Consider the following 26,054-nt stretch of genomic DNA (forward strand, 5'->3'; position numbering starts at 1 on the left):
GAGTGTGCTAACAAGCCCTTATATGAGCACCGTCCTTTACAGTTTACAAAAGACTTTCATATTCATCCTCTCCAAAGAGTTGCTATCCTTCTGTTACAGGTGAGGATCATAAGGATCAGAGAGAGTGAGTCTCTAGTTACCCATCACTCTGGAGAACATCAGACGAAGATAGGCTTCCTGACTCCAAGTTCAAAGTTATTTCTACAATATCCCCGCTGAATCTGGGATTATTATTGAGCAGGACTTTTGGAAAACTGGTGGTTGAAAGAAGAATGGATAAGTGACAGATGTTTTTAATAAGATGACATGCATATTCCAAGGACTGGAGTCACTCTGGGGTGTAGTAGCCCTGAGTCACTCCCATCTTAATGCTCGGGAGACATCCAGTATGAATACTACTAAATACTGTTAGGTAACCAGAGTAGATGACAATCTCTTTGTGGAAGATGAGAAAAGCTGAAATATATTCTAATCTGGAAGCACGCATCCTTTCTTGCCTCCCTGACATCTGCTTTCAGCCAGACTAAGATGTTGAAAGTGTTTTCTCATTGGGAAATTTGCCTCTGTCTACCACTGTTCTTAATTTAGACCATACTTTGATCTCTAGTGACTGCACAGAAGGCTTTCCAGTAGGTTCCCAGGGAACATCCTATGATTCATTAGCCCATTCAACGGCAGAAATGATAGAATTTGGCAACCCAGTCAATCATGACCTCTCTCCATCCTGTGTAGTTTTCTGTTCTACTCTTCCCATTAGCCTTCTTATTCAGTTGCTGGACATCAGACCCCCTGGTAGCCAGGAAAAAAATGCTTTGAAATTTGGCAACTGTCCTGGAGCTTCCCAAATGTTTACAGCAAAGTGCCGGCTTACTGGCATGTACTTCCTGGGTGATTTCTCAGCTTAAAAAGCAACGTGAACTCTGGCTGACCATGAAGCTCTCTGGCACTCATAAAATAGCTTGTGTTTGGTGACTACAAACTGAGGTCCAGGTCAGATTAGATGAGCATATTATCCTGTTTACTGCCTCAAACTGACTTGGAAGCTGAGGAAGGAAAGGGCTGGGAAATGTGAGAGCTGCAGAGAGCCAGAAATTTTCAAATCAGCTAGAGGAATGTGCTGACATCTCTCTTGTTGGGGAAAGGAGGATTGTACTTATTCTCAATGCAGGTTTTTGAAAAACCTCTTCTTATCTTGCAATTAATCAATAGGGGATACATTTCAGATATCTAGACACTTGTATGTTCCATCATCAGGTGAAGAACAGAAAATGGGATTTGGATTCAAAAGCCTGCTTAACATATTACAAGCTCTGAGGCTTTGGATAGGTCACTAAATCTCTGTGAGCCTCAGTTTTCTTACCTGTGAAGTGGGGGACACTTGTCTCACAGGAGAAGCTGCCAGTATTAAAATGAACTGTGTATAAATTTGCTGGGAAAATTGTAAAACATATAGAAGTAATAATAATTGTTAAGGATTACTACTGTTGTTAGTACTACACTTGCTAATAAGTTATGATTACAACACTGTTTGGCTCTATTTAAAACCTATGTTTGGCAACACTCCACCTATGGCTCCAGTCATTTTGAGGTTATGTAAACAGGCATCGAATATCCTGCTGTGTCCATCTCTGAGCCTTTTGTGTCCTTTGTTTCACCCACTTGAATGGCTCCCTCCACACTTCTGTCAATCTAATCTAAATTCTACTGATTTCTCAAAGCCCTGATCAGATATGTGCCTCAGGGATCTTAGGTTAACTAATATCCCGCGTGACCTGTCTCTTCAAGTTCCCCCGATACACAGTCTATTCCATGCTCTCTAGCACTCCCCTCCAATGTGAGAGGAGTAAGCCAGGTAACCTCTCCAAGCCTCGGGTACTCAACTGAGGATGGCAATGATCATATAGTTCCTGCCTAGCTCACAGGACTCCTGTGAGTGAATTTGGTAGCACTTTTGTTGAAAACCAAAGGTAGTGATATACACACCTGAGACATTCTTGTTTTTGAGACTTGCTTTCAGAATTTTATGAACTGGAGTAGTTTAGTCCTATTCTTTATTTTTCAGTGAAAATGGGTTCTGCCCTGATCCGGGTAAGAACTGGCCAAGTCCCAGCCTCCCCTTCCCCTCCTTCTAAGAGTAAAAGTGCAACAATACTTACCCTCTCTTAGGTCTCGGTCTATCTTGGGTGATGACTTTTTCCGCGTTGATAATCCGTGAACTTCTGCCCCCTCCACATTCACTCCTGAAGGGACCCTGCCCATTCAAACAAAAAGTTGAAATAGCAATATCCCATTGAATAAAGATGTTCAAAGGCAAAGGATACCTTACTCAGGTAGTCTATGACTTCATATTGTATATTTTTGTGGTTCACAAGTCCACATCTTTCAAGATCAAATTAGATGCCATTGCCTCCATGAAGCTCCTCTCTATTTTCCCAATGAGTGTGCTCTATTTCACTTCTCTAAATCTTCTTAGCAACCTTTATTACAGTTCATTGTATCCATAATGTAAACCCATTGAGATTAGACTTTGAGTACCAACAGAGCATGAAACAATGATCACGTGCATGTTTACAATGCTCAGATTGTTGTATTATATGTCTTGAATATAGAGCGCATCACTGAAAGATGGTTGAATTGAAATAAATCATGTCCGAGTGTAGTGGTTCTCAACTATTCCAAGATAGAAGACATGAGTTTGTGTCAAACTTCGTGAACACACATAATAGCATGATGCCCTTTCAATATATACAAATTGAGCAAATCCAAATATGCATATACATTCTTGGATCTCTTGCAATAATTTGAGGTCACCCAGGGGTTGAGCCCTTGAAGCTCAGTGAAAGACCACAAGATTTTGAATAAGAAGGTCTGGATATACCAGTCCTTCATGGTGAGACACTGAGTCCTTTGCCTTGTCAGGGCCTCAGTTTCCAATTTTGATAATAACCTGGACCTCAAGATCTTGTGGACTAAGAATGCCGCCTGCCATATCAGTAAACGAAGGATGTTGCGACCATCAAGCAGTCAGGCACTGTAGCCTCCCCCCAGTGGTGCACCCTGAGGGGACTCAGGATGGGAAAACACAGGACACTGGCCCCAGAGAGCTGAGGTGCATATCAAAGGAATGATTTCAATGAGCCCAGGCTCTTGAATCTTCCCATACATAGAAAAGCGTAAACCCTAAATTAACTAGGGATGTCTGGTTTTCTTTAATTAACAGTAATCTTTTGCTATTCTGACTGTCTGCTTTTTGTTACAAAGCTCCTACACATCCTGGCTTCTCCTTTAACTCTTGGGAGCAGTCCCTCAGAGCCATCTGAGAGGCTGTCTCCTGGGCTTGAAGTCCTCAGAAAATCCACTGAATAAAACATAACTCTTAATTTTAGAGTGCATTTTTTTTTTCAGTTGACAATCTCAAACGTGTAACTCCAAAATTCTATGACTCCTTGAAATGCTCAGAACATGTAAATTGACTTTTGACATCTATCATTTTAAAAATTGAGTTTTCTTCATTTCTGATTGAGTTCATGACACTTAATATTTTAGCTTGCTGTAAAACTTTCCGAGCTTGATGCTTTCAAATAAATGCAGTAAGAAAATTTAGCATGCAAAAGATAATTTAATTGTTTTTTTCCTATTAAAAACTCAAAAACATCATCCAACTTTTTCTGATTTAGAGTCACAGAACATTTAGCCATTAGAGATCACCTGATTCAACCCCTTGATGTGAGGAAAAGCATGAGACCCAGAGAGGAAGATAAATTATTTAAGGTGCCTTGGAAATAAGAGGAAGAGCTGCGACCAGAATGCAGAACTCCTAATTCCCAGTTCAGAGCTCGTCTAATTATATCCTTTTGCCTATTTCATAGAGCCCAAATTCTTTATAATAAATATGATTCTAAGTATTTCTTCTCATTACAAATAAACATTCTAAATGGAGAACTTACTGATTCTCATCCTGTCGTCCTCCATATTGAATCCAATAATTCTGTTTTAAATTAAAAAAAAAAAAACTCAGTAGTTTTGTCACTAAAATTCCATGTACAGAAATAAGACAAAACACTCAAAAGACCTAAAATATTAGAAAACTTGCATATTATATAAATCTATAATATAGTATTTATTTTTAAATTTTAATAAAAAGGAAGGCTAAGGTTGGTGTAATTTTGGCTAAGACAAATGGATTAAAAAAATAGCATGGAATTAGCCTGGGCATCCATCCTTTGTCCAAGAAAGTGATTTAGAATTTGATAGCAAGAAGACACTTAGAAGATAATTAAGTATAACTCCTTTCACTTTTATAAATAAAACAAATAAACAAAAAGTCCAGTCTGGTTAATCATCTGTATAGGATCATAAAGTAAGTGATTTTTTTTCCTAGGGTCATTTGGGATAACATAACTTTCAAAAATAGTAAGACCGGATATAAACATATTAGAAATGTTACACTAGAAATGTACATTAAAATTATCCTATTTTTAAAAATGTGTCAATAAAAACATAACATAACTAAGAAAGAGACAAAAAATGTGTTACAAATAGGATATATTATAAACAGTGCTTTTTATATTAACTATTAACATGTACAGTATATAAAGAACTTATATAGCAATGAACAGATCAATGAATAAAACACATGTCCAGGTCAATCAAATGAGAGGACAAATAATTAATAATAATTTGTGAAAAGTTGATTTTTGCTGATAATCAAAGGAATACAAATTAAAACAACAGTGGTGCACCATTTTGTACATAATATATTAAGCATATGAATGAGTTTAAGATGTTATTTCTCACTGCTGAGATGTTCATAGTAAAACCATAAACTTTTATGAACTGTTAGGAACAATGAAGGTACCAGAAAACTCTCCTAGAAAAAAAATTTCAAAAATTTTAAACCTTCTCATATCCTTTGATGGCAGAGTTAACCCACTTCTGGGAATTTATCCTATGGATATAGTTCAGTAGAAAGAAAAATGCTTAATGCATTCATTTGGGCACAAAAAAACAAAAATAAATAAAACAAATGTTCAACAGCAGGAAAAGTATTAACTTATTTATTGTACATCAACTATAGATGTAGCTAAAAATAATTTTGAAAGCTGTAAAGATATAGAAATTGCTTATGCTATCCCAAATAAAAATTAATAAATAAAAATACAAATCTATATATATAGCAGTACTACTTCTACAAAAGGGATGTCTTCATATGAAGAATGTTTAAAAGACAACATGGGAGATTTCCCTGGTGACACAGTGGTTAAGAATCCACCTGCCAACTAAAAGCTGGTTCTTTGAGAAGATAAACAAAATTGATAAACCACTAGCCAGACTCATCAAGAAAAAAAGGGAGAAGACTCAAATCAACAGAATTAGAAATGAAAAAGGAGAAGTAACAACTGACACTGCAGAAATACAAAGGCTCATGAGAGATTACTACAAGCAACTATATACCAATAAAATGGACAATCTGGAAGAAATGTACATATTCTTAGAAAAGCACAATGTTCCAAGACTGAATCAGGAAGAAATAGAAAATATAAACAGACCAATCACAAGCACTGAAATTAAAACTGTGATTAAAAATCTTCCAACAAACAAAAGTCCAGGACCAGATGGCTTCACAGGCAAATTCTATCAAACATTTAGAGAAGATCTAACACCTATCCAGCTCAAACTCTTCCAAAATAGAGCAGAGGGAGGAATACTCCTAAACTCATTCTACGAGACCACCATCACCCTGATACCAAAACCAGAAAAAGATGTCACAAAAAAAGAAAACTACAGGCCAATATCACTGATGAACATAGATGCAAAAATCCTCAACAAAATACTAGCAAACAGAATCCAACAGCACATTAAAAGGATCATACACCATGATCAAGTGGGGTTTATCCCAGGAATGCAAGGATTCTTCAATATACATAAATCAATCAATGTGATACACCATATTAACAAATTGAAAGATAAAAACCATATGATAATCTCAATAGATGCAGAGAAAGCTATTGACAAAATTCAACACCAATTTATGATAAAAACCCTCCAGAAACTAGGCATAGAGGGAACTTACCTCAACATAATAATGGCCATATATGACAAACTCACAGCCAAAATCGTTCTCAATGGTGAAAACCTGAAACCATTTCCTCTAAGATCAGGAACAAGACAAGGTTGCCCTCTCTCACCATTATTATTCAACATAGTTTTGGAAGTTTCAGCCACAGCAATCAGAGAAGAAAAAGAAATAAAAGGAATCCAAATCAGAAAAGAAGAAGTAAAACTGTGACTGTTTGCAGATGACATGATACTATACATAGAGAATCCTAAAGATGCTACCAGAAAACTACTAGAGCTAAACAATGAATTTGGTAAAGCAGCAGGATACAAAATTAAGGCACAGAAATCTCTTCCATTCCTATACACTAGTGATGAAAAATCTGAAAGAGAAATTAAGGAAACATCCCAACTTACCATTGCAGCAAAAAGAATAAAATACCTAGGAATAAACCTACCTTAGGAGATAAAAGACCTGTATGCAGAAAATGATAAGACACTGATGAAAGAAATTAAAGATGATACAAACAGATGGAGAGATATACCATGTTCTTGGATTGGAAGAATCAACATTGTGAAAATGATTCTACTACCCAAAGGAATCTACAGATTCAATGCAATCCCTATCAAACTACTAATGGTATTTTTCACCGACCTAGAACAAAAAAATTTACAATTTGTATGGAAACACAAAAGACCCCGAATAGCCAAAGTAACCTTGAGAAAGAAAAATGGAGCTGGAGGAATCAGGCTCCCTGACTTCAGACTATATATACTACAAAGCTACAGTAATCAAGGCAGTATGGTACTGGCACAAAAACAGAAATATAGATCAATGGAACAGGATAGAAATCCCAGAGATAAATCCACACACATATGGTCACCTTATCTTTGATAAAGGAGGCGAAAATATACAATGGAGAAAAGACAGCCTCTTCAAAAGTGGTGCTGGGAAAACTGGACAGGTACATGTAAAAGAATGAAATTCGAACACTTCCTAACACCATACACAAAAATAAACTCAAAATGGATTAAAGACCTAAATGTAAGGCCAGACACTATAAAACTCTTAGAGGAAAACATAGGAAGAACACTCTATGACATAAATCACAGCAAGATCCTTTTTGACCCACCTCCTAGAGAAATGGAAATAAAAACAAAAATAAACAAATGGGACCTAATGAAACTTAAAAGCTTTGGTACAGCAAAGGAAACCATAAACAAGATGAAAACACAACCCTCAGAATGGGAGAAAATATTTGCAAGAGAAGCAACTGACAAATGATTAATCTCCAAAATATACAAGCAGCTCAATAACAAAAAAACAAGCAACCCAATCCAAAAATGGGCAGAAGACCTAAATAGACATTTCTCCAAAGAAGATGTACAGATTGCCAACAAACACATGAAAGGATGCTAAACATCACTAATCATTAGAGAAATGCAAATCAAAACTCCAATGAGGTATCACCTCACACCGGTCAGAAAGGCCATCATCAAAAAGTCTACAAGCAATAAATGCTGGACAGAGTGTGGAGAAAAGGGAACCCTCTTGCACTGTTGGTGGGAATTAAATTGATAGAGCCACTATGGGGAACAGTATGGAGGTTCCTTAAAAAACTAAAAATAGAACTACCATATGACCCAGCAATCAGGACATGGAAGCAACCTAAGTGTCCATTGACAGATGAATGGATAAAGAAGATGTGGCACAAATATACAGTGGAATATTACTCAGCCATAAAAAGAAACAAAACAGTTATTTGTAGTGAGGTGGATGGACCTAGAGTCTGTCTGTCATACAGAGTGAAGTAAGTCAGAATAGAAAAACAAATACCGTATGCTAACACATATATATGGAATCTAAAAAAAAAAAATTTGGTTCTGAAGAACCTAGGGGCAGGACAGGAAAAAAGACACAGATGTAGAGAGTGGACTTGAGGACACGAGGAGGGGGAAGGGTAAGCTGGGACGAAGTGAGAGAGTGGCATGGACACATATACACGACCAAATGTAAAATAGATAGCTAGTGGGAAGCAGCCACATAGAACAGGGATTTCAGCTCTGTGCTTTGTGTCCACCTGGAGGGGTGGGATAGGGACGTTGGGAAGGAGATGCAAGAAGGAGGAGAAATGGGGATATATGTATATGTATAGCTGATTCACTTTGTTATACAGCAGAAACTAACACACCATTGTAAAGCAATTATACTCCAATAAAGATGTTAAAAAAAAAAAATCCACCTGCCAGTGCAGGGGACATGGTTTCGATCCCTGGGCCAGGAAGATCCCACATGCTGCAGAGCACCTAAGCCCGTGTGCCACAACTACTGAGCCTGTACTCCAGAGCCCATGAGTCACAACTACTGAGCCCACATGCCACAACTACTGAGCCCACGCTCCGCAGATACTGAAACCCACATGCTCTAGGGCTCGTGTGTCGCAACAACTGAGCCTGTGTGCTGTAACTACTGAAGCCCTTGCGCCTAGAGCCCATGTTCCACAACAAGAGAAGCCACCTCAATGAGAAGCACACGCACCGCAACGAAGAATAATCCCCACTCGCCACAACTAGAGAAAGCCAGAAAGCCTGTGCAGAGCAAGGAAGATCCAACGCAGCCCAAAAAAAATAAGAAAAAAAAAAAAGACAACATGGACACGTGGAAGAAAGTAGTCAGCATGATAGGTAGTACGACTGTGATTCTGTTCTTTTGAAGTCTTTTTATTGTTTAAAATGTTTAAGAGAAATGTTTAAAAGAAAATACAAAATGTTGTATACAGAAATTAGGAAATAAAACAATCCTGAGGCAAACATATCATATTCAAAACATTTCTTTCCTATCCAAGTATATTTGCTTTTGACTTTAGCTCTCAGTGATATGGAAATCTGTTAAAGTCTTTTACAGTTCATCACATATACAAGGTAAAAACCCCCTTCCTCCAGTGTTTGTTTACAAAAGGCAGGGGATTATAATCTTCAACAAAAGGGGCTGGGGAATACAATCATAAATAAGAAGTCCACCAAATAGTTCCTTTAAAGACCTTTTCCTCTCTCCTCTTTGCTCTTACCGGCTCAGTGTACGAAAATCCCAGACCCTCTGCAGCTGATTTTATTAGTTCTGATTCCAGTTTATGATGCTTCACAAACATCGCCAAATCCTACAGAAAAAAAAATGTATATTTAAATAACAGTTAAAAGGTATGATTAATGTTCAAGTGGAAATAATTTTCTTTAGACAGTAACAAATGAGCTAAAAAAATATTCACAGCTGCAAAAATTGTCCCTATCTCTGTAGATTTTCACAAGCTAGCACATAGGCGAAAAATACACTTTTAGCATTACTAATTAAAGTTGCAAAGAACTGAGTCCTAGAACCTTTACTAAATTGTTAGCTATCTCTAAGAGAAGTGTTATATTTTTACCAACTCTCCCCAGAGCACTGAGAAGAATAACGAGTTTCTTCTCAGAACATGGGTCTCACCTCTCTGGCCTGGATAGATGCTGGGTCAGTGCTGTCATCCAACAGACTCTCATAGTAATCCACATTGTCTCTGACATCCTCATCATCCGGATGGAGTAGAAGATAGGCCTTGGCACACTCCAAGGCTTTCACATATTCACCAACTGAAAAACCCAGGAGTTGCAGCATTAGAGTCAGCCTAGGTTGGTCTACAAAATTTTTTAAAGATACGTCAACATGTCCATGAGAGTCAGCATGATATGATCAGTAAGAGGGAAGATGCTACCTACTGTATAGCACAGGGAACCCTACTCAATACTCTGTAATAACCAATATGGGGAAAGAATCTGAAAAAGAATGGATATATGTATATGTATAACTGAATCACGTTGCTTTACACCTGAAACTAACACAACATTGTCAATCAACTGTACGACAATATAAAATAAAAATTAAAAGAAAAGAGGGAAGATGCCGTGAGGCTGAGTAGAAGCAACAGAAATAGTTGCAGATGAAAGGAAGGACAGGATTTCAGGTATTCCAAAGGTACTAACTTCGGTCTGCTATGCTGCTAGGTGTCTTCAACAAATTATCAAAACCCTCCACCTGAAGATATTTGCTGGCAACTTACATTATTTAATACAGAGTAGAATTTTTGAAGTTAATTCTGATTTTTGTACTGAATTTGAAAACATGATATCTAAGACCAATTTCAGCAATCCAAATTCTATTAATTGCTTTTAAACATAAGATGCTCACTCTTTCTTTCTCAATGAGATAAATGGAAATTAAAACTTTATTGAGATACCAATTTTCACATAATGATTTGGGAATATTTAAAATTTGATAATATATTCTGTTGTGTGCAATGAAAAGTGTACTCTGTGTGGAGAAAAATTCGGCAACATCTGTCAAAATTACAAACAAATAAACCATTTGATGCAGCAACTGTACTTCTAGAAATTTATCCTATAGATATTTACATGTAAATGTAAATGACATACAGGAAATATTATTCATTTAATCATTGATTGTAATAGTAAAATATTACAAACAACACAATGCTCAGCAGTAAGGAGACACATTAAATAAATTATAGTATGGTGATATCTAGATATAAAGAAAAATTAATGAGGAAGATCTTTATGTACTGAAACTAGATTGAACCATATAAAACTGCCAAAATTTGACCATTTTTGACCAAGCAAAAGGGAATTTCATAGGTCCAACATACTAAAAAAAATCTGACATGTATCATTAAGTGAAGAAAACAACGTGAGGAAGAGTGTAAATAATGGGCTATCTTCTATGTGTAAGAGGATAAAATAATTCAGAGACAGTGTGTGTGTGTGTGTGTGTGTGTGTGTGTGTTTGTGTTGTTTCTGTATAAAATTTTGGAAGGGTAAATAAGAAACTGTGGATTGTGTGTGTGTGTGTGTGTGTGTGTGTGTGTGTGTGTGTGTGTTTGTGTTGTTTCTGTATAAAATTTTGGAAGGGCAAATAAGAAACTGTGGATTTTAGGGGATGAACTTGGGTTGTGGGGAAAAGAAAGAGAGAGAGGTTTTTAAATATTTAAACCTGTGAGTATATTATCTTTTCAAATTAAGTCGAAAAATTAAATTTAAAAATCACATAAAATATCAATCTAGTATAACTTTCAGGGCATTGTCACATTTGCCCACTTGTGGTTTCACCTTCTGCTCTTGTTCTGAGCTGTAGTGATGTGAGATGAGAGAGAAAATGCATACACTCCCATAGCTTGATTACAACTGAGGAAGGCAGAGGACTAACCCACAAAAATTCGATGTCTGTTGTGATGAGCCACACCCCTTCCCCCTAAAGTTTTTCACAGATAATCCACGCTTTACCTCGATAGTAGGCAAACTGTAGGTAGTCATAATGTAGGGGAAGAAAGTTCTCGATTGGTGAGAGGCGGCCAGGGCGGGTGGCAAGTTCCCTCACACATTCATGCTGACAAACCAGCACCTGCACATAGTGATCTGAAAAACAAGAGCCAAGAAGTGGGTTCCTCTCATCTGCTCAATGTCCAGACTTCAAAGTGAGAACCACGGTTACACAGGGCATCTCACCTCACCATACACTCTTAGAGAGATATCATTATTATCCTCACTCATGACCAGAAATCCTTTTCACAAAGAAAGTAAGTGACTCTCCAAGGCTTCCTAACCAGTGATCACTAGACTAATTACTAGTAGATTCTAAATGTATAGCATTCTTTCCTTCCGTGTGTTCTTTTTCTACATCCCCTGAAAGTGACATAGGCCATCTCATCCCGCCCATGCACAGTTGGGTAGATTACTTTCTTATTTAACAACTTGGGGGTCTCTTTTTGGACTTCAGATGGCCTGAAGTGTCCTGGAATCAGGATGGGAAGTTCAGATCCCAGTTATGTTAAGGACCGGTTGAGAGAAAGGAACTGCCATGTACGCGGGGAGTTCACGCAGAGAAGTGAAGCCACAATGCTCTTTTTCCTTGTTAATATTTTCAAACCACTTTTACTAAAGGGGAAATAAAAACAACGTTCCTTTACATCTATTGATCAGGAACCTATTCTACCCAGTTACAAATTAGTCTATCACCTGGACATTATAAATCTTAATACTGTAGGGACTGGTAAAATAGGAGAAGGATGAAAGCTAAAGAATTTGAAGAAGAATTTTGCCTCTTTTTCTTTGTTCCCCTTTCTTTGTTCCCATTCTTCTCACTTGCAAACAGGCAAGGATCCTGAAGTGCAGGGGTTTTCATGCTTCTTTTAGCTCTGGGTTCTATCTCATACAAGCATGAGCTGGGAAAACACAAGTGGCTAATGTCCCAGAAAGAAAACCCTTCTTACATTTTGCCCCGACTCTGATTTTTACAGTGAAGATAGAGGCAGTCTTTTCCATTAAGAGAATAGTCCATTCATGATTGTGCAGAGCAAGTTCTCCTGAGAATAATGATAAAACCACCCGACTTCATGACTGTACAGTCTAATCCACAACTGCTTCCTTTCAAAAGGCTTTCTATTACACAGAGTTTGGCTTGTATCTACATGACCTTGAAGAGGGACCCCCAAAACACAAGAGAAAGGAAATATCTGTTTCCTGGTGTGTAGGGAAATGTGCTAGTTCTCTTAAAACCTGACTAACTCAATCTAATATAGTATAGCTAATAGGATCACTATCATCCATTGGTTTTAATTCCAGTTGGAAGACATGAGGAGAAGAATGGGTTATGTTTATTTGATTAGCATGTTATAAATAGATAGCTAGCTATTTTTTTCTTAAGAAAACAACAAACAACTCTCAAGCATTTCTCCTAGTTTCACTGGCCATTTGCTTTCCTCTTTACCTTTTAATATGCACTCCTAATTCCAAATGACAAGCAAAAGGAAAGGGTGGGAAACACACCCAACAGGAATCCACAATCTGAATGAAAGTATTTTTCAAAGTAAGATATTAATAGCAGCAAAATAAGAGTGACAAAATGATACCCTTTAGGGCTTCAGTGAGCATGAATGGTAATAAATAACTGCATTCAGAAGCCATTTGTAGTTTTCTCCAATTGGCAATGTTCTTCCAACTCTAAAAGTCAAAAATTCTGGCTTTCTAACTACATTCTGTATTTTAAAAGCCAGTTTTACTCCTAATCGAGAATAGATTTGAACCAGGCAGGAATTTACATAGTTAGAGTAATGATATCCCTTTTTATTAGTTGTATTCCTCCTTTCTATATCAAATGTTATTGTGAAACTGTTATGTTTTAATAGGTTTCAGATTCAAGACACTTGCATGGAAATACTGTTAAAGCTATCCATCTCAAAATGAATTGGATATGCTTCAAATTCCTGAGAAGACTTACCATATTCCTGTAACATATAATATTTGATTGAACTTGAGGGACTATGAATTTTTTATCACTTTTCTTTATTGGAAGTCGGGTGATGGTAGTGGTAGCTGTGTTAGTATTAGGAGCCTGAGTTAGGAGACTTCTATTCTTTTCCAGCAACCAACAGGCTGTGGTGACCTCAGAAAATTGTGAAATGTTAATTTGTGGTAATTTGTCAGTCAGTTCTCTTAAACCAGATCTAGGACATTTGCCAAAGCTGTTCATTGGCCATTGGTAGAGGTAGATGTAGAGATGAATGTGGGAATGAAGGCAGGGCACCTATCCTTAAAAAAACTACAAGATAGTAAACTTTAGTAAAGGAAAAGCCTGCCCATTCTCAAATAAAAGATTAAGTTAAAGAAATATTCAGCAGTTGAAATGTGAAGCACACATAAAACTGACATTCAAATGAGCAGTGTTTACAAAAATGCAAGTAAATGGCTCTGGTAGAGGCCCAACAAAATAAAACCTTATGGGAAAAAAATCCCCAATAATGCTGCATTGATTTTAAGTGAATTGAGTTGAACTTGGGTAATTGAATGGGTAGCAAATAAGTCACTTGACAAATAATATATTTACAGTAGCCAAGATACGGAAGCAGCCTAAGTGCCCATCAATAGATGAATGTATAAAGAAGATGTGATATACGTGCACACACAATGGAATAGTACTCAGCCCTCAGCCATAAAAAACAATGAAATCTTGTTCCTTGTGACAACATGGATGGACCTAGAAGGTATTATGCTAATAAGTCAGAAAGAGGAAGAAAAATACTATATGGTTTCACTTATATGTGCAATCTAAAAAGAAAACAAAGCAAAACAGAACAAATGAACAAACATAACAAAATAGAGACAGAGTTATAGATACAGAGAACAAATGGGCCAGAGGGGTAGGTGGTGGGGGAGGAAAAAAATTGGTGAGGGAGCTTAAGACATACAAACTTCCAGTTGCAAAATAAATAAGTCATGGTTATGAAATGTACAGTGTGGGCAATATAGTCAATAACTATGTAATATCTTTGTATGATGACATATTGTAACTAAACTTATTGTGGTGATCAGTTTGAAATGTATAGAAATATACATTTCTAAAATGTAAAAAAAAAAAGGGTAAAAAAATGCACAATGATTTTCAGTTAACTTCTTAGTCTAAATTTTGATAGATATTTCCTAATTATTCCTCTAAAAAACGTCAACACAAACTTGCACAAGGCTCTTAGATAGCCTCAGCCACCAGAGGGCAGACAGCAGAAGCAAGAAGAACTACAATCCTGCAGCCTGTGGAAGAAAAACCACATTCACAGAAAGATAGACAAGATGAAAAGGCAGAGGGCTATGTACCAGATGAAGGAGCAAGATAAAACCCCAGAAAAACAACTAAAGGAAGTGGAGATAGGCAACCTTCCAGAAAAATAATTCAGAATAATGATAGTGAAGATGATCCAGGACTTCGGAAAAACAATGGAGGCAAAGATCAAGAATATGCAAGAAATGTTTAACAAAAACCTAGAAGAATTAAAGAACAAACAAACACAGATGAGCAATACAATAACTGAAATGAAAACTACACTAGAAGGAATCAATAGCAGAATAACTGAGGCAGAAGAACAGATAAGTGACCTGGAAGACAGAATGGTGGAATTCACTGCTGCGGAACAGAATAAAGAAAAAAGAATGAAAAGAAATGAAGACAGCCTAAGAGACCTCTGGGACAACATTAAAGGCAACAACATTCACATTATAGGGGTCCCAGAAGCAGAAGAGAGAGAGAAAGGACCCGAGAAAATATTTGTAGACATTATAGTCGAAAACTTCCCTAACATGGGAAAGGAAATAGCCACCCAAGTCCAGGAAGCACAGAGAGTCCCATACAGGTTAAACCCAAGGAGAAACATGCGGAGACACATGGTAATCAAACGGGTAGAAATTAAAGGCAAAGAAAATTATTGAAAGCAGCAAGGGAAAAATGACAAATAACGTAGAAGGGAACTCCCATACGGCTAACAGCTGATTTCTCAGCAGAAACTCTACAAGCCAGAAGGGAGTGACATGACATATGTAAAGTGATGAAAGGGAAGAACCTACAACCAAGATTACTCTACCCAGCAAGGATCTCATTCATTTTCAGTGGAGAAATTAGAAGCTTTACAGACAAGCAAAAGCTAAGAGAATTCAGCACCACCAAACCAGCTCTACAACAAATGCTAATACAAAAACAAGACCCATATATATGCTGTCTACAAGAGACCCACTTCAGACCTAGGGACACATACAGACTGAAAGTGAGGGGATGGAAAAAGCTTTTCCATGCAAAGGGAAATCAAAATAAAGCTGGGGCTTCCCTGGTGGCACAGTGGTTGAGAGTCCGCCTGCCAATGCAGGGGATATGGGTTCGTGCCCCAGTCCGGGAAGGTCCCACATGCCACAGAGCGGCTGGGCCCATGAGCCATGGCCGCTGGCCTGCGTGTCTGGAGCCTGTGCTCCGCAATGGGAGAGATCACAGCGGTGGGAGGTCCGCATACCGCAAAAAAAAAAAAGTAAGAAAGCTGCAGTAGCAATACTCATATAAGATAAAATAAATTTTAAAATAAAGAATGTTACAAGAGACAAGGAAGGACACTACATAATAATCAAGGGATCAATCCAAGAAGAAGATATAACAATTATAAATATATACACACCCACCATAGGAGCACCTCAATACATAAGGTAACTGCTAACAGCTATAAAAGAGGAAATTGACTGTAACACAATAATAGTGGGGGCCTTTAAAACCTCACTTACACAAAAGGAGAGATCATCCAGACAGAAAATTAATAAGGAAACACAAGTTTTAAATGACAAAATAGACCAGATAGATTTAATTGATATTTATAGGACATTCCATCCAAAAACAGCAGATCCTTCTCAAGTGTGCACGGGACATTCTACAGGATAGATCACATCTTGGGTCACAAATCAAGCCTCAGTAAATTTAAGAAAATTGAAATCATATCAAGCATCTTTTCTGACCACAATGCTATGATATTAGAAATTAATTACAGGGGAAAAAACGTAAAAAAACACAAACACATAGAGGATAAATAATACGTTACTAAATAACCAAGAGATCACTGAAGAAATCAAAGAGGAAATCAAAAAATACCTAGAGACAAATGACAATGAAAACACGATGATCCAAAACCTATGGGACGCAGCAAAAGCAGTTCTAAGAGGGAAGTTTATCACAATACAATCCTACCTCAAGAAACAACAAACATCTCAAATAACCAATCTAACCTTACAAATAAAGGAACTACAGAAAGAAGAACAAACAAAACCCAAAGTTAGTAGAAGGAAAGAATTCATAAAGATCAGAGCAGAAATAAATGAAATAGAAACAAAGAAAACAATAGCAAAGATCAATAAAACTGAAAGCTGGATCTTTGAGAACATAAACAAAATTGATAAACCACTAGCCAGACTCATCACGAAAAGTAGGGAGAGAACTCAAATCAACAAAATTAGAAATAAAAAAGGAGAAGTTACAACAGACACCGCAGAAATACAAAGCATCCTAAGAGGCTACGAGACTACTACAAGCAAGTCTATGCCAATAAAATGGACAACCTGGAAGAAAGGGGCAAATTCTTATAAAGGTATAACCTTCCAAGACTGAACCAGGAAGAAATAGAAAATATGTACTGAACAATCACAAGTAATGAAATTGAAACTGTGATCAAAAATCTTCCAACAAACAAAAGTCCAGGACCAGAATTCTATCAAACATTTAGAGAAGAGCTAACACCCATGCTTCTCAAACTCTTCCAAAAAATTGCAGAGGAAGGAGCACTCCCAATCACATTCTATGAGGCCACCATCACCCTGATACCAAAACCAGGCAAAGATACTACAAAAAAAAGAAAATTATAGACCAATATCACTGATGAATATAGATGCAAAAATCCTCAACAAAATACTATCAAACAGAATCCAACAGCACATTAAAAGCATCATACACCATGATCAAGTGGGATTTATCCAGGGATGCAAGGATTCTTCAGTATATGAAAATCAATCAATGTGATACACCATATTAATAAACTGAAGAAGAAAAACTATACGATCATCTCAATAGATGAAGAAAAAGCTTTTGACAAAATTCAACACTCATTTATGATAAAAACTCTCCAGAAAGTGGACATACAGGGAAACTACCTCAACATAATAAAGGCCATATATGACAAACCCACAGCAAACATCATTCTCAATGGTGAAAAACTGAAACCATTTCCTCTAAGATCAGGAACAAGGCAAGGATGTCCACTCTCACCACTATCATTCAACAGAGTTTTGGAAGTCCTAGCCATGGCAATCAGAGAAGAAAAAGAAATAAAATGAATACAAATTGGAAAAGAAGAAGTAAAACTGCCACTGCCTGCAGATGACATACTATACATAGAGAATCCTAAAGATGCTACCAGAAAACTAATAGAGCTAATCAATGAATTTGGTAATGTTGCAGGATACAAAATTAATGCACAGAAATCTCTTGCATTCCTATACACTAATGATGAAAAATCTGAAAGAAATTAAAGATGATACAAAAAGATGGAGAGATATACCATGTTCTTGGATTGGAGAATCAATATTGTGAAAATGACTATACTACCCAAAGCAATCTACAGATTCCATGTAATCCCTATCAAATTACCTATGGCATTTTTTACAGAGCTAGAACAGAAAATCTTAAAATTTGTATAGAGACACAAAAGACCCCGAATAGCCAAAGTGGTCTTGAGGGAAAAAAATGGAGCTGGAGGAATCAGACTCCCTGGCTTCAGACTATACTACAAAGCTACAGTAATCAAGACAATCTGGTACTGGCACAAAAACAGAAATATAGATCAATGGGACAGGATAGAAAACCCAGAGATAAACCCACGCACCCGTGGTCAACTAATCTATGACAAAGGAGGCAAGGATATACAATGGAGAAAAGACAGTCTCTTCAATAAGTGGTGCTGGGAAAACTGGACAGCTACATGTAAAAGAATGAAATTCAAACACTCCCTAACACCATTCACAAAAATAAACTCAAAATGGATTAGAGACCTAAATATAAGACTGCACACTATAAAGCTCTTAGAGGAAAACATAGGAAGAACACTCTTTGACATAAATAACAGCAAGATCTTTTTTGATGCACTTCTTAGAGTAATGGAAATAAAAATAAACAAATGGGACCTAATGAAACTTAAAAGCTTTTGCTCAGCAAAGGAAACTACAAACACGATGAAAAGACAACCCTCAGAATGGGAGAAAATATTTGCAAACAAATCAACGGATAAAGGATTAATCTCCAAAATATATAAACAGCTCATGCAGCTCAATATTTAAAAAACACACAACCCAATCCAAAAATGGGCAGAATACCTAAATAGACATTTCTCCAAAGAAGACATACAGATGGCCAAGAAGCACAGGAAAAGTTGCTCAACATCACTAATTATTAGAGAAATGCAAATCAAAACTCCAATAAGGTATCACCTCACACCAGTTAGAATGGGCATCACCAGAAAATCTACAAACAACAAATGCTGGAGAGGGTGTGGAGAAAAGGGATCCCTCTTGCACTGTTGGTGGGAATGTAAATTGATACAGCCACTTTGGAGAACAGTATGGTGGTTCCAAAAAACTATAAATAGAATTACCATATGACCCAGCAATCCCACTACTGGGCATATACCAAGAGAAAACCATAATTCAAAAAGACACATGCACCCCAATGTTCATTGCAGCACTATTTACAATAGCCAGGGCATGGAATTAGCCTAAATGCCCAGCAACAGACAAATGGATAAAGAAGATGTGGTACTTATATAAAATGGAATATTACACAGCCATAAAAAGGAATGAAATTAGTTTATTTGTAGAGACATGGATGGATCTAGAGACTCTCATACAGAGTGAAGTATGTCAGAAAGAGAAAAACAAATATTGTATACTAACGCATATATGTGGAACTTAGAAAAATGGTACAGGTGAACCTGTTTGTAGGGCAGAAATTGAGACACAGATGTAGAGAACAAACATATGGGCACCAAGGGGGGAAAGTGGCAGAGGGGGGTGGTGGTGTGTTGAATTGGGATATTGAGATTTACATATATACACTAATATGTATAAAATGGATAACTAGTAAGAACCTGCTGTATAAAAAAATAAATAAAATAAAATTTAAAAAAAACTCAACAATTTGAGACCTATATTTTCACAAATATAGAGTATTATTAATGCTTTTAATCTCTGCAATGTGATTGATGGATATGTCATCTCCTTCCTTCCTTCCTTCCCTCATCCTTTCTTCCTTCCACCCATTCATTTAACAGATATTCACTAAGCACCTGCTATTTGCCAGTCACTATAAGTAGGAACTGAGGATTAAGCTCTTAACAAAATAGGGCAATAGCCAAGTGATAGAAGACAACATTTTCAAGTCTGTAAGTGGAAATGAGCCTGGCGTATCTTAGGAATTAAAATAAGTAGAGTAGGAATGGATTAAAGAGATAGAAAAAGAGAGGATGAAAATGAACACTAGTACACAGTCATGAAAGTCCTTGTTAAAGGTTTTGGGTTTTATTTCAAGTGCAATGGAAGCCAGTGGCGTGGTGGGGGTGATTCAGCATATCTGTGAGCAGACTTTCTGTTTTTTGGAAAACTGTTCTGCCTACAGAGTAAAACCTGATCAGAACATGAGGACCAGCAAGGAGACTATCACAGTGAATTAGTGAAAATATAGTGTTGATTTGAACCAGGGTGGTAGCCAAAGGAGTGGAGGGAACCAGGAAATCTCAAATGATATTAGGAAGTAGCATCTTTCAAAGTTTGGTAACAAGTCGGAAGGGAATAAGAATTGAAGGAAATGTTGGATTGAAAGATAACTTCTAGGGATTTGGTTTGAGCTACTAGGTGAGTGATGCTTTTTATGAAGACAGAAAACATTGGAAGTTGGGGAAAGAAAACTCACTTCATTAATTTGCATTTCTATGAGTATATGAGAAGTTGAACATTGTTTTTCATGTTTTATAACTTGGAATACAATATGCACTCAACAAATATGTGTTAAACATTTATTATTGAATAAATAACCTTTGCCCATTTTTCAACTGTGTAGATCTTCAAAGTATGGGCTCTAGAGTGAGAAAATCCTAGGTTTGATTCCCAGTTTCACCTTAATCCCATTACTTAATCTTTCTGAGGTCTAAATTCCTCATTTAAAAGGGGAGAAGAGGGTGAATAACAATACCTACAAGGAGTTGTTTATAGGATTAAAAGAGGTATAACTATATAAAGTGCTCTGTATATTTTAACTGCTAAATAAATTTTGCTTATTTTTATTACTACCAATAAATAAGAAATGAATTACCAGTACTACTAATAATTCAGTCTGTGTTTAAGTATTAATGATATTAACCGTTTTCCTGTAAACATTTTGCAACTTTTTCCACTTGCTATTATAAATCAATTTGATTAAAGTATCTTTTATATTTATAAATCTTATGTAAAATCTATTTTTTTCTTAAAATTTTTTGTCTTTCATCATGCTAAGAAGAGCTTTCCTACTGTTATACAAATATTCTCTTGCATTTTCTTCTAACAGTTCTATTTTTACTCATATTATTAATATAATTTATTTCATGTATTTTTTCATATGCAGCAGAGAACTCAGTCCCCACCATACATGGATAACTAGTCAACCTCCCCAATTAATGTATAATGAACTTTACCTACTAATTTAAATTGTGGTATATTAAATTCCCATATGTAACAAAATATTCATTTAAGTAATAGAAGAAGACTATACAAAGGTATTCACTACTACATTATTAATCATAATAAAAAACTGCAACTTCTTAGTATTAATCAGTAAAGGACTGGTCAAATAAATTATGCTTTCCTCATATAATGCAATAAGGTAGATCTACATGTACTTACATGAGAAGTCCACAATATATTGTTAAGCATGAAATAAAACAAAAACAAAACATATACTGAAAATCAATATTTACAGTGTTGTCTTATTTTTATAAAAATGAAATAATAATTATAAATAAATACCTAAATATTTATGTATGTATCTGAAAAAGTTTGGGATCATAGTCACCAAAATTTAAGCTAGGGAAAGTAATCCACAGGAGAGAGGATGGGATACATATATGAGAATTTTTTACAATTATACTTTTTACAATATACACTTCTACATTATTGGAATAGCTTTACAGATGGCATGTAGTATTTCTATAATCAGGAAATCAAGGGAAAAAATAAACTTTACCTGCAATGGCTTCATACAGACCAGCTTTATACCCTAAGTACTCATATTCCTCAAATCTCTGAGGCCCCTCACACAGGGCTCTGCACTCCGTATCTTCATTGAAATATTCTCTTAAAGCTTGTTCAAAGTACTTGATAGCTAGTTCAAAGTCATCTGCCTCATAATGTTTAACTCCTTCACTGTAACTCTCCTGTAAAGAAACAGAGAAAAATTTTTTTCAAAGAGCACCCAAGGGGCACTTGAATGGCAAAATGCAGGCAGACTCTGGATCACTTAAGTAGGTGGGTGTGGGAGTCTTGCACTGTGGAAGATAAAGAAGGATCACACTGGGAGTTAAAGGGAAACTTCCCTGGCTTCAACTAATTGTAAATGAGAAGGGACTGACTGAGCAAGCCTACTGCTGTGGCATCAATCAATTTCATTTTCTTCCTGAGCTCACTCAAGACTATATTTTCTAACCCTTTTGAGTGCAGGCAGGGCCATGCCACAAAGTGCAGGAAGACTGATGTGGGTGGACATGACACTCAATTCCAGGCCTGGTTCAAATTTTTTTGTTTTGTTTTGTTTTTTGTGTATACTGCAATTTTATTTCAATTGCATAAACAAAGTTAGTGTGTAAGAAATTTAAATGAAACAGTATGGTAAAATTAGCAGAAAACCAAAAAATCTAAAAAAGAATTACACCTAAAACATGAGAATTCAACATTCATTAATGTTTCATCTTCAGTTTTGATTGACACTTGATGCTTGCAAATTTTGAAACAAACTTTGAGATCATGATGACTATTTTGAATAGATTTCAGCACCAGTACTAAGATTTGTGCATTCATTTGGTTTGCAGTTGACTTGTTAGCCATCTACATAATGTATAGTACAGATTTGTCACAGATCAGATCACAGCGTTGAAGGAAAGAAGTACCTTCCTGTAATTAGAAAGGATCCCCTAAACTGCACTCAGCTTAAGACATGCAATGTACAAGAGCACGAAAACCATCATAATAATGTGGCTCCAGGGAACGTAGTTCACTTTTAAAAAAAAAAAAAAGGAAAAAAGACTTTTATCTAAAATCTTCCCTCTTAGCCTTTTCTTCAATCCTCTTGGAGGCCACACATTGAGAATGGTGATGTATCCAATTGAAAAAGAAGCCCTTTCAACACACTGTGAATTTCAAGTAAGATTTCTTTTAAAGGAATAATTATGTAGCTTAAAAAAATCAATATTTGAAAAGTACAGGTACCGTGGAAAAAGCCACTGGACTGGTTGCTGGGAAACCATGGTGTGACCCTGAGCAATTCACATGGGTTTCAATTCCAGTGGGTAAAATTGAAGTGCTGGAGTGGGTGCTGAGGCTCAGAGAGGGTTACAGACATTTACGTCACATCTTACTTTTCACCATATTATACTGATTTTCTAAGTTAATTTTCTTTTTCTTTCAATTTTTCAACCCTGAATTACAATACTTCATCTTGGGAACTCTGAAAGTGTAAAAATGATACTGTATCGGATGTTGGGAATCAATGTGAAATATCCACTCATAGGAATTTGCTTTGAGTCCATTGAAAGTTAGGAGCACTAAGCTCCTCATGGTTAGGACAGGGTCCCCAAAGCTCACCAGGTGTGGTTTGGCATCCCGATCTACCAGCTGGAGGTCTTCAACGCCCACCATCGTTCTGTAATTCTTGATGTTCTGCTGCATTTCCATGTGCTCAGGGTTGGCCATGAAAAATGTGTGTGCTGCTTCCACTGCCTTTTCCAGCTGGTTAAGCTATAAAGAGAAAAAAAGAGGATCAAATGAAGGCAAATATTTCTAAACTGGGTTCAGTACCAGTCCAAGGTCTCACAGACAGAAAATGTCAGGGCTGAATTCACATTCACTCTACCCAGCCTCCATACTAAAGGGCAAGAGGTTAATAAGCAGTGCTCCTAAAATGATATGCGGGTATTTTGGCATCGGTGAAAATGGGTAAATGTGCTTTGTTCCAAGTTCGTTTTCTTCTCCCTCTTTTCTAAGCCATCTGTGTTTTCTGGGAAATTGAATCTACATGCTTCTGTTTGTCTTATGATTGATCAAAATTAAAATCTGCCAATGCTGTGCCACCTCTAATTCACACTTTCAATATTTTTGTCTTTTATTTTCTCTTCTTTTCTTTTTGTTCCTTTTGCCTTTAATCCTGACAATGGAAGAATAAACTGTGACTTTCTGAAGGATGAGATTAGGGATACCTCCCACTCCTCCGAATCTGTTTTCAGGCTTTAGAATGTGAAGGACACAAAGTTAAAAGGAATAAATTTTTCCAATCCAGAAGAGATGCTAAATACAGCACACAAAATGTTATACCACATTCCTTTGACTGAGAAATTGATTCCAAACTTACAAGTTGGATTCTCATTAATATAAAAGGAAGGATTTTTAATAAACTACGAAGACACTATAAATCTCCTCTTAAACCACTTAATAAGCTGCTCTCCATGTAACGTGCAATGATGCATTTTTTGGTAACAAAATGTAATTGAATTTACTTGATTTAATACATTTTGCCCTATGCTTTATTCATAGAGAATGTCTATAGACAGAACCTTTTGTCTCATTTCAGAAAAGTGAATATTCACACTAGTACTTGTCATTTTCATGGTGAAATCCAAATTATGCTTGGTCTATTTTGAAGTATAAAGAAATGAAACTCACTGTTACTGAACAAATAAATATAAAATCGTGGAAGGCATGTAACATTCAACTGAATAGGCTTTTGATAGTCTGACCACTCAAGTAGTAGTAAGAAATAGAAATTAATAGTAGGTTCCTGAGTTCCCAGTCACTGCCTTCTCATGATATATAAAGAATCTTATCCCTTACTACAGAAAACATAAACTGCCCTATTTTAAGATCTGATATCCTTAAATTTGTCTAATAATAGTAAAGCCTTCTCTTTTTCTTTTTAATTTGCATATTCTTAGCTACTGGCCTTCCTTCGATTAAATCTTGCCTGAAATCAGCTTTCCTTGCCACTTTTACCTTTGTTCTCGATTCTGTGGTTTCAGAATTATTTTTGCTGTCAAAATCATTAATTTTGAATTCCTGGTTTCTTTCTTAAATTTCCTCAATTTCTCATACACCAACACAGACAAATATGAGTTGTACGGATGTCTACATAGTGACAAGTATATAGCTATAGAGGAAAATGAATAGGTTCTAAATTGGGTATGTGTCTATACTTACTGATCAAGTGAACCTGGAAAAAGTCATTTAAACATTTGTGTCTTGGTTCTCCATTAAGAAACCGCCATACCACCACCTACTCCATAGGATTTTGGAATGATTTAATTGTGTATTATATATAAATGTGCTTCAGAAATCACTAAAACCCTAAAAAAAAAAAAAACAACCGGATACAATTTATATAAGATCTATTCATTTCAAGGATCTGAATATACTCTCATTAATGCTGGGTATGTATAGTCTACAACTCCCAAAGACACATAATTTATGAGGATATAGTGAGGTACTTGTGGTTGGTGGAAACTGCCTCCAGTTAAGGACCAAACTATAAGTTCTGAACACAGCAGTTTAGTACTGACAAGCTCTAATTTTATAACACCAGCCATTAACATTGAACGAACATAGATACATTTTTATAAATTTTGCACTTTCCTACCTTCATGTTTTGCTCAGATTGTTCCACTGACCTAGAGATCCCCTGACACTTGGATTTTCTTGTTGAAATCTAACGTATCCTATAAGGCTAAGCTTAAATCCTGCCTTCTCTAAGAAACTTTTTCTCAACCCTAAAGCCACAGTCAAGCACTGCAATATCATCGTATCCCTGTTCTTCTACTGACACTTATTATACTCTGCCATATGTGGCACCTACCTAAGTATATTTGTTACTCCTAGTAGAACCTTCTGAGGATAGGGACCACATGACTTATTTATGTTTTTGTTTTCCATCTACTTTACATATAGATGATGTCTATGATATGTCTAGGAAAAGAGAAAAATAAATTCTAAGAAGCAAACATTTACACACAAATCAAAAGGTATATTACATGTGAGTGTGCTTCATAAGCTATAATGGACTAGAAGGATGTAAGTTTAATAGCAACATCTCTGAAGTCATCATTCATACTGAGAGCTTCCAATACTGATTATAACTGATGAATGTGATTCAGTAGCTCTTGAAAACTGTTAGCCAACACTGATAAATTGGTTCCTTCTCTTAAATTTGACCACATTGGTTTTTTGCTTATTTGGTGCTTTCCCCATTTATAACCCAGTATTAAACATAATACCATGTTCCCCAATATAAATATAAAGAAGATTCCATGACTTAAGGT

The 26,054-nt window shown here is 36.3% G+C and overlaps 1 protein-coding gene across 1 annotated transcript in view; it reads right to left on the reverse strand.

Moving 5' to 3' along the window:
* The window catches only part of P3H2 (prolyl 3-hydroxylase 2), a 158,212-nt gene that overhangs the window by 18,224 nt on the left and 113,934 nt on the right, over positions 1-26,054 (reverse strand). The window contains exons 2-8 of the mRNA XM_007102271.3: positions 23,335-23,487; positions 21,722-21,911; positions 11,386-11,517; positions 9,539-9,681; positions 9,126-9,215; positions 3,948-3,988; positions 2,157-2,251 (exon numbers count right to left, since the gene is read on the reverse strand). Coding sequence (XP_007102333.2) covers positions 2,157-2,251; positions 3,948-3,988; positions 9,126-9,215; positions 9,539-9,681; positions 11,386-11,517; positions 21,722-21,911; positions 23,335-23,487 — 844 coding nt within the window. The remainder of the gene's footprint in view (positions 1-2,156; positions 2,252-3,947; positions 3,989-9,125; positions 9,216-9,538; positions 9,682-11,385; positions 11,518-21,721; positions 21,912-23,334; positions 23,488-26,054) is intronic.

Source organism: Physeter macrocephalus, chromosome 1 (assembly GCF_002837175.3).
Source record: "Physeter macrocephalus isolate SW-GA chromosome 1, ASM283717v5, whole genome shotgun sequence".
In the NCBI taxonomy this organism is placed as follows: Eukaryota; Metazoa; Chordata; class Mammalia; order Artiodactyla; family Physeteridae; genus Physeter; species Physeter macrocephalus.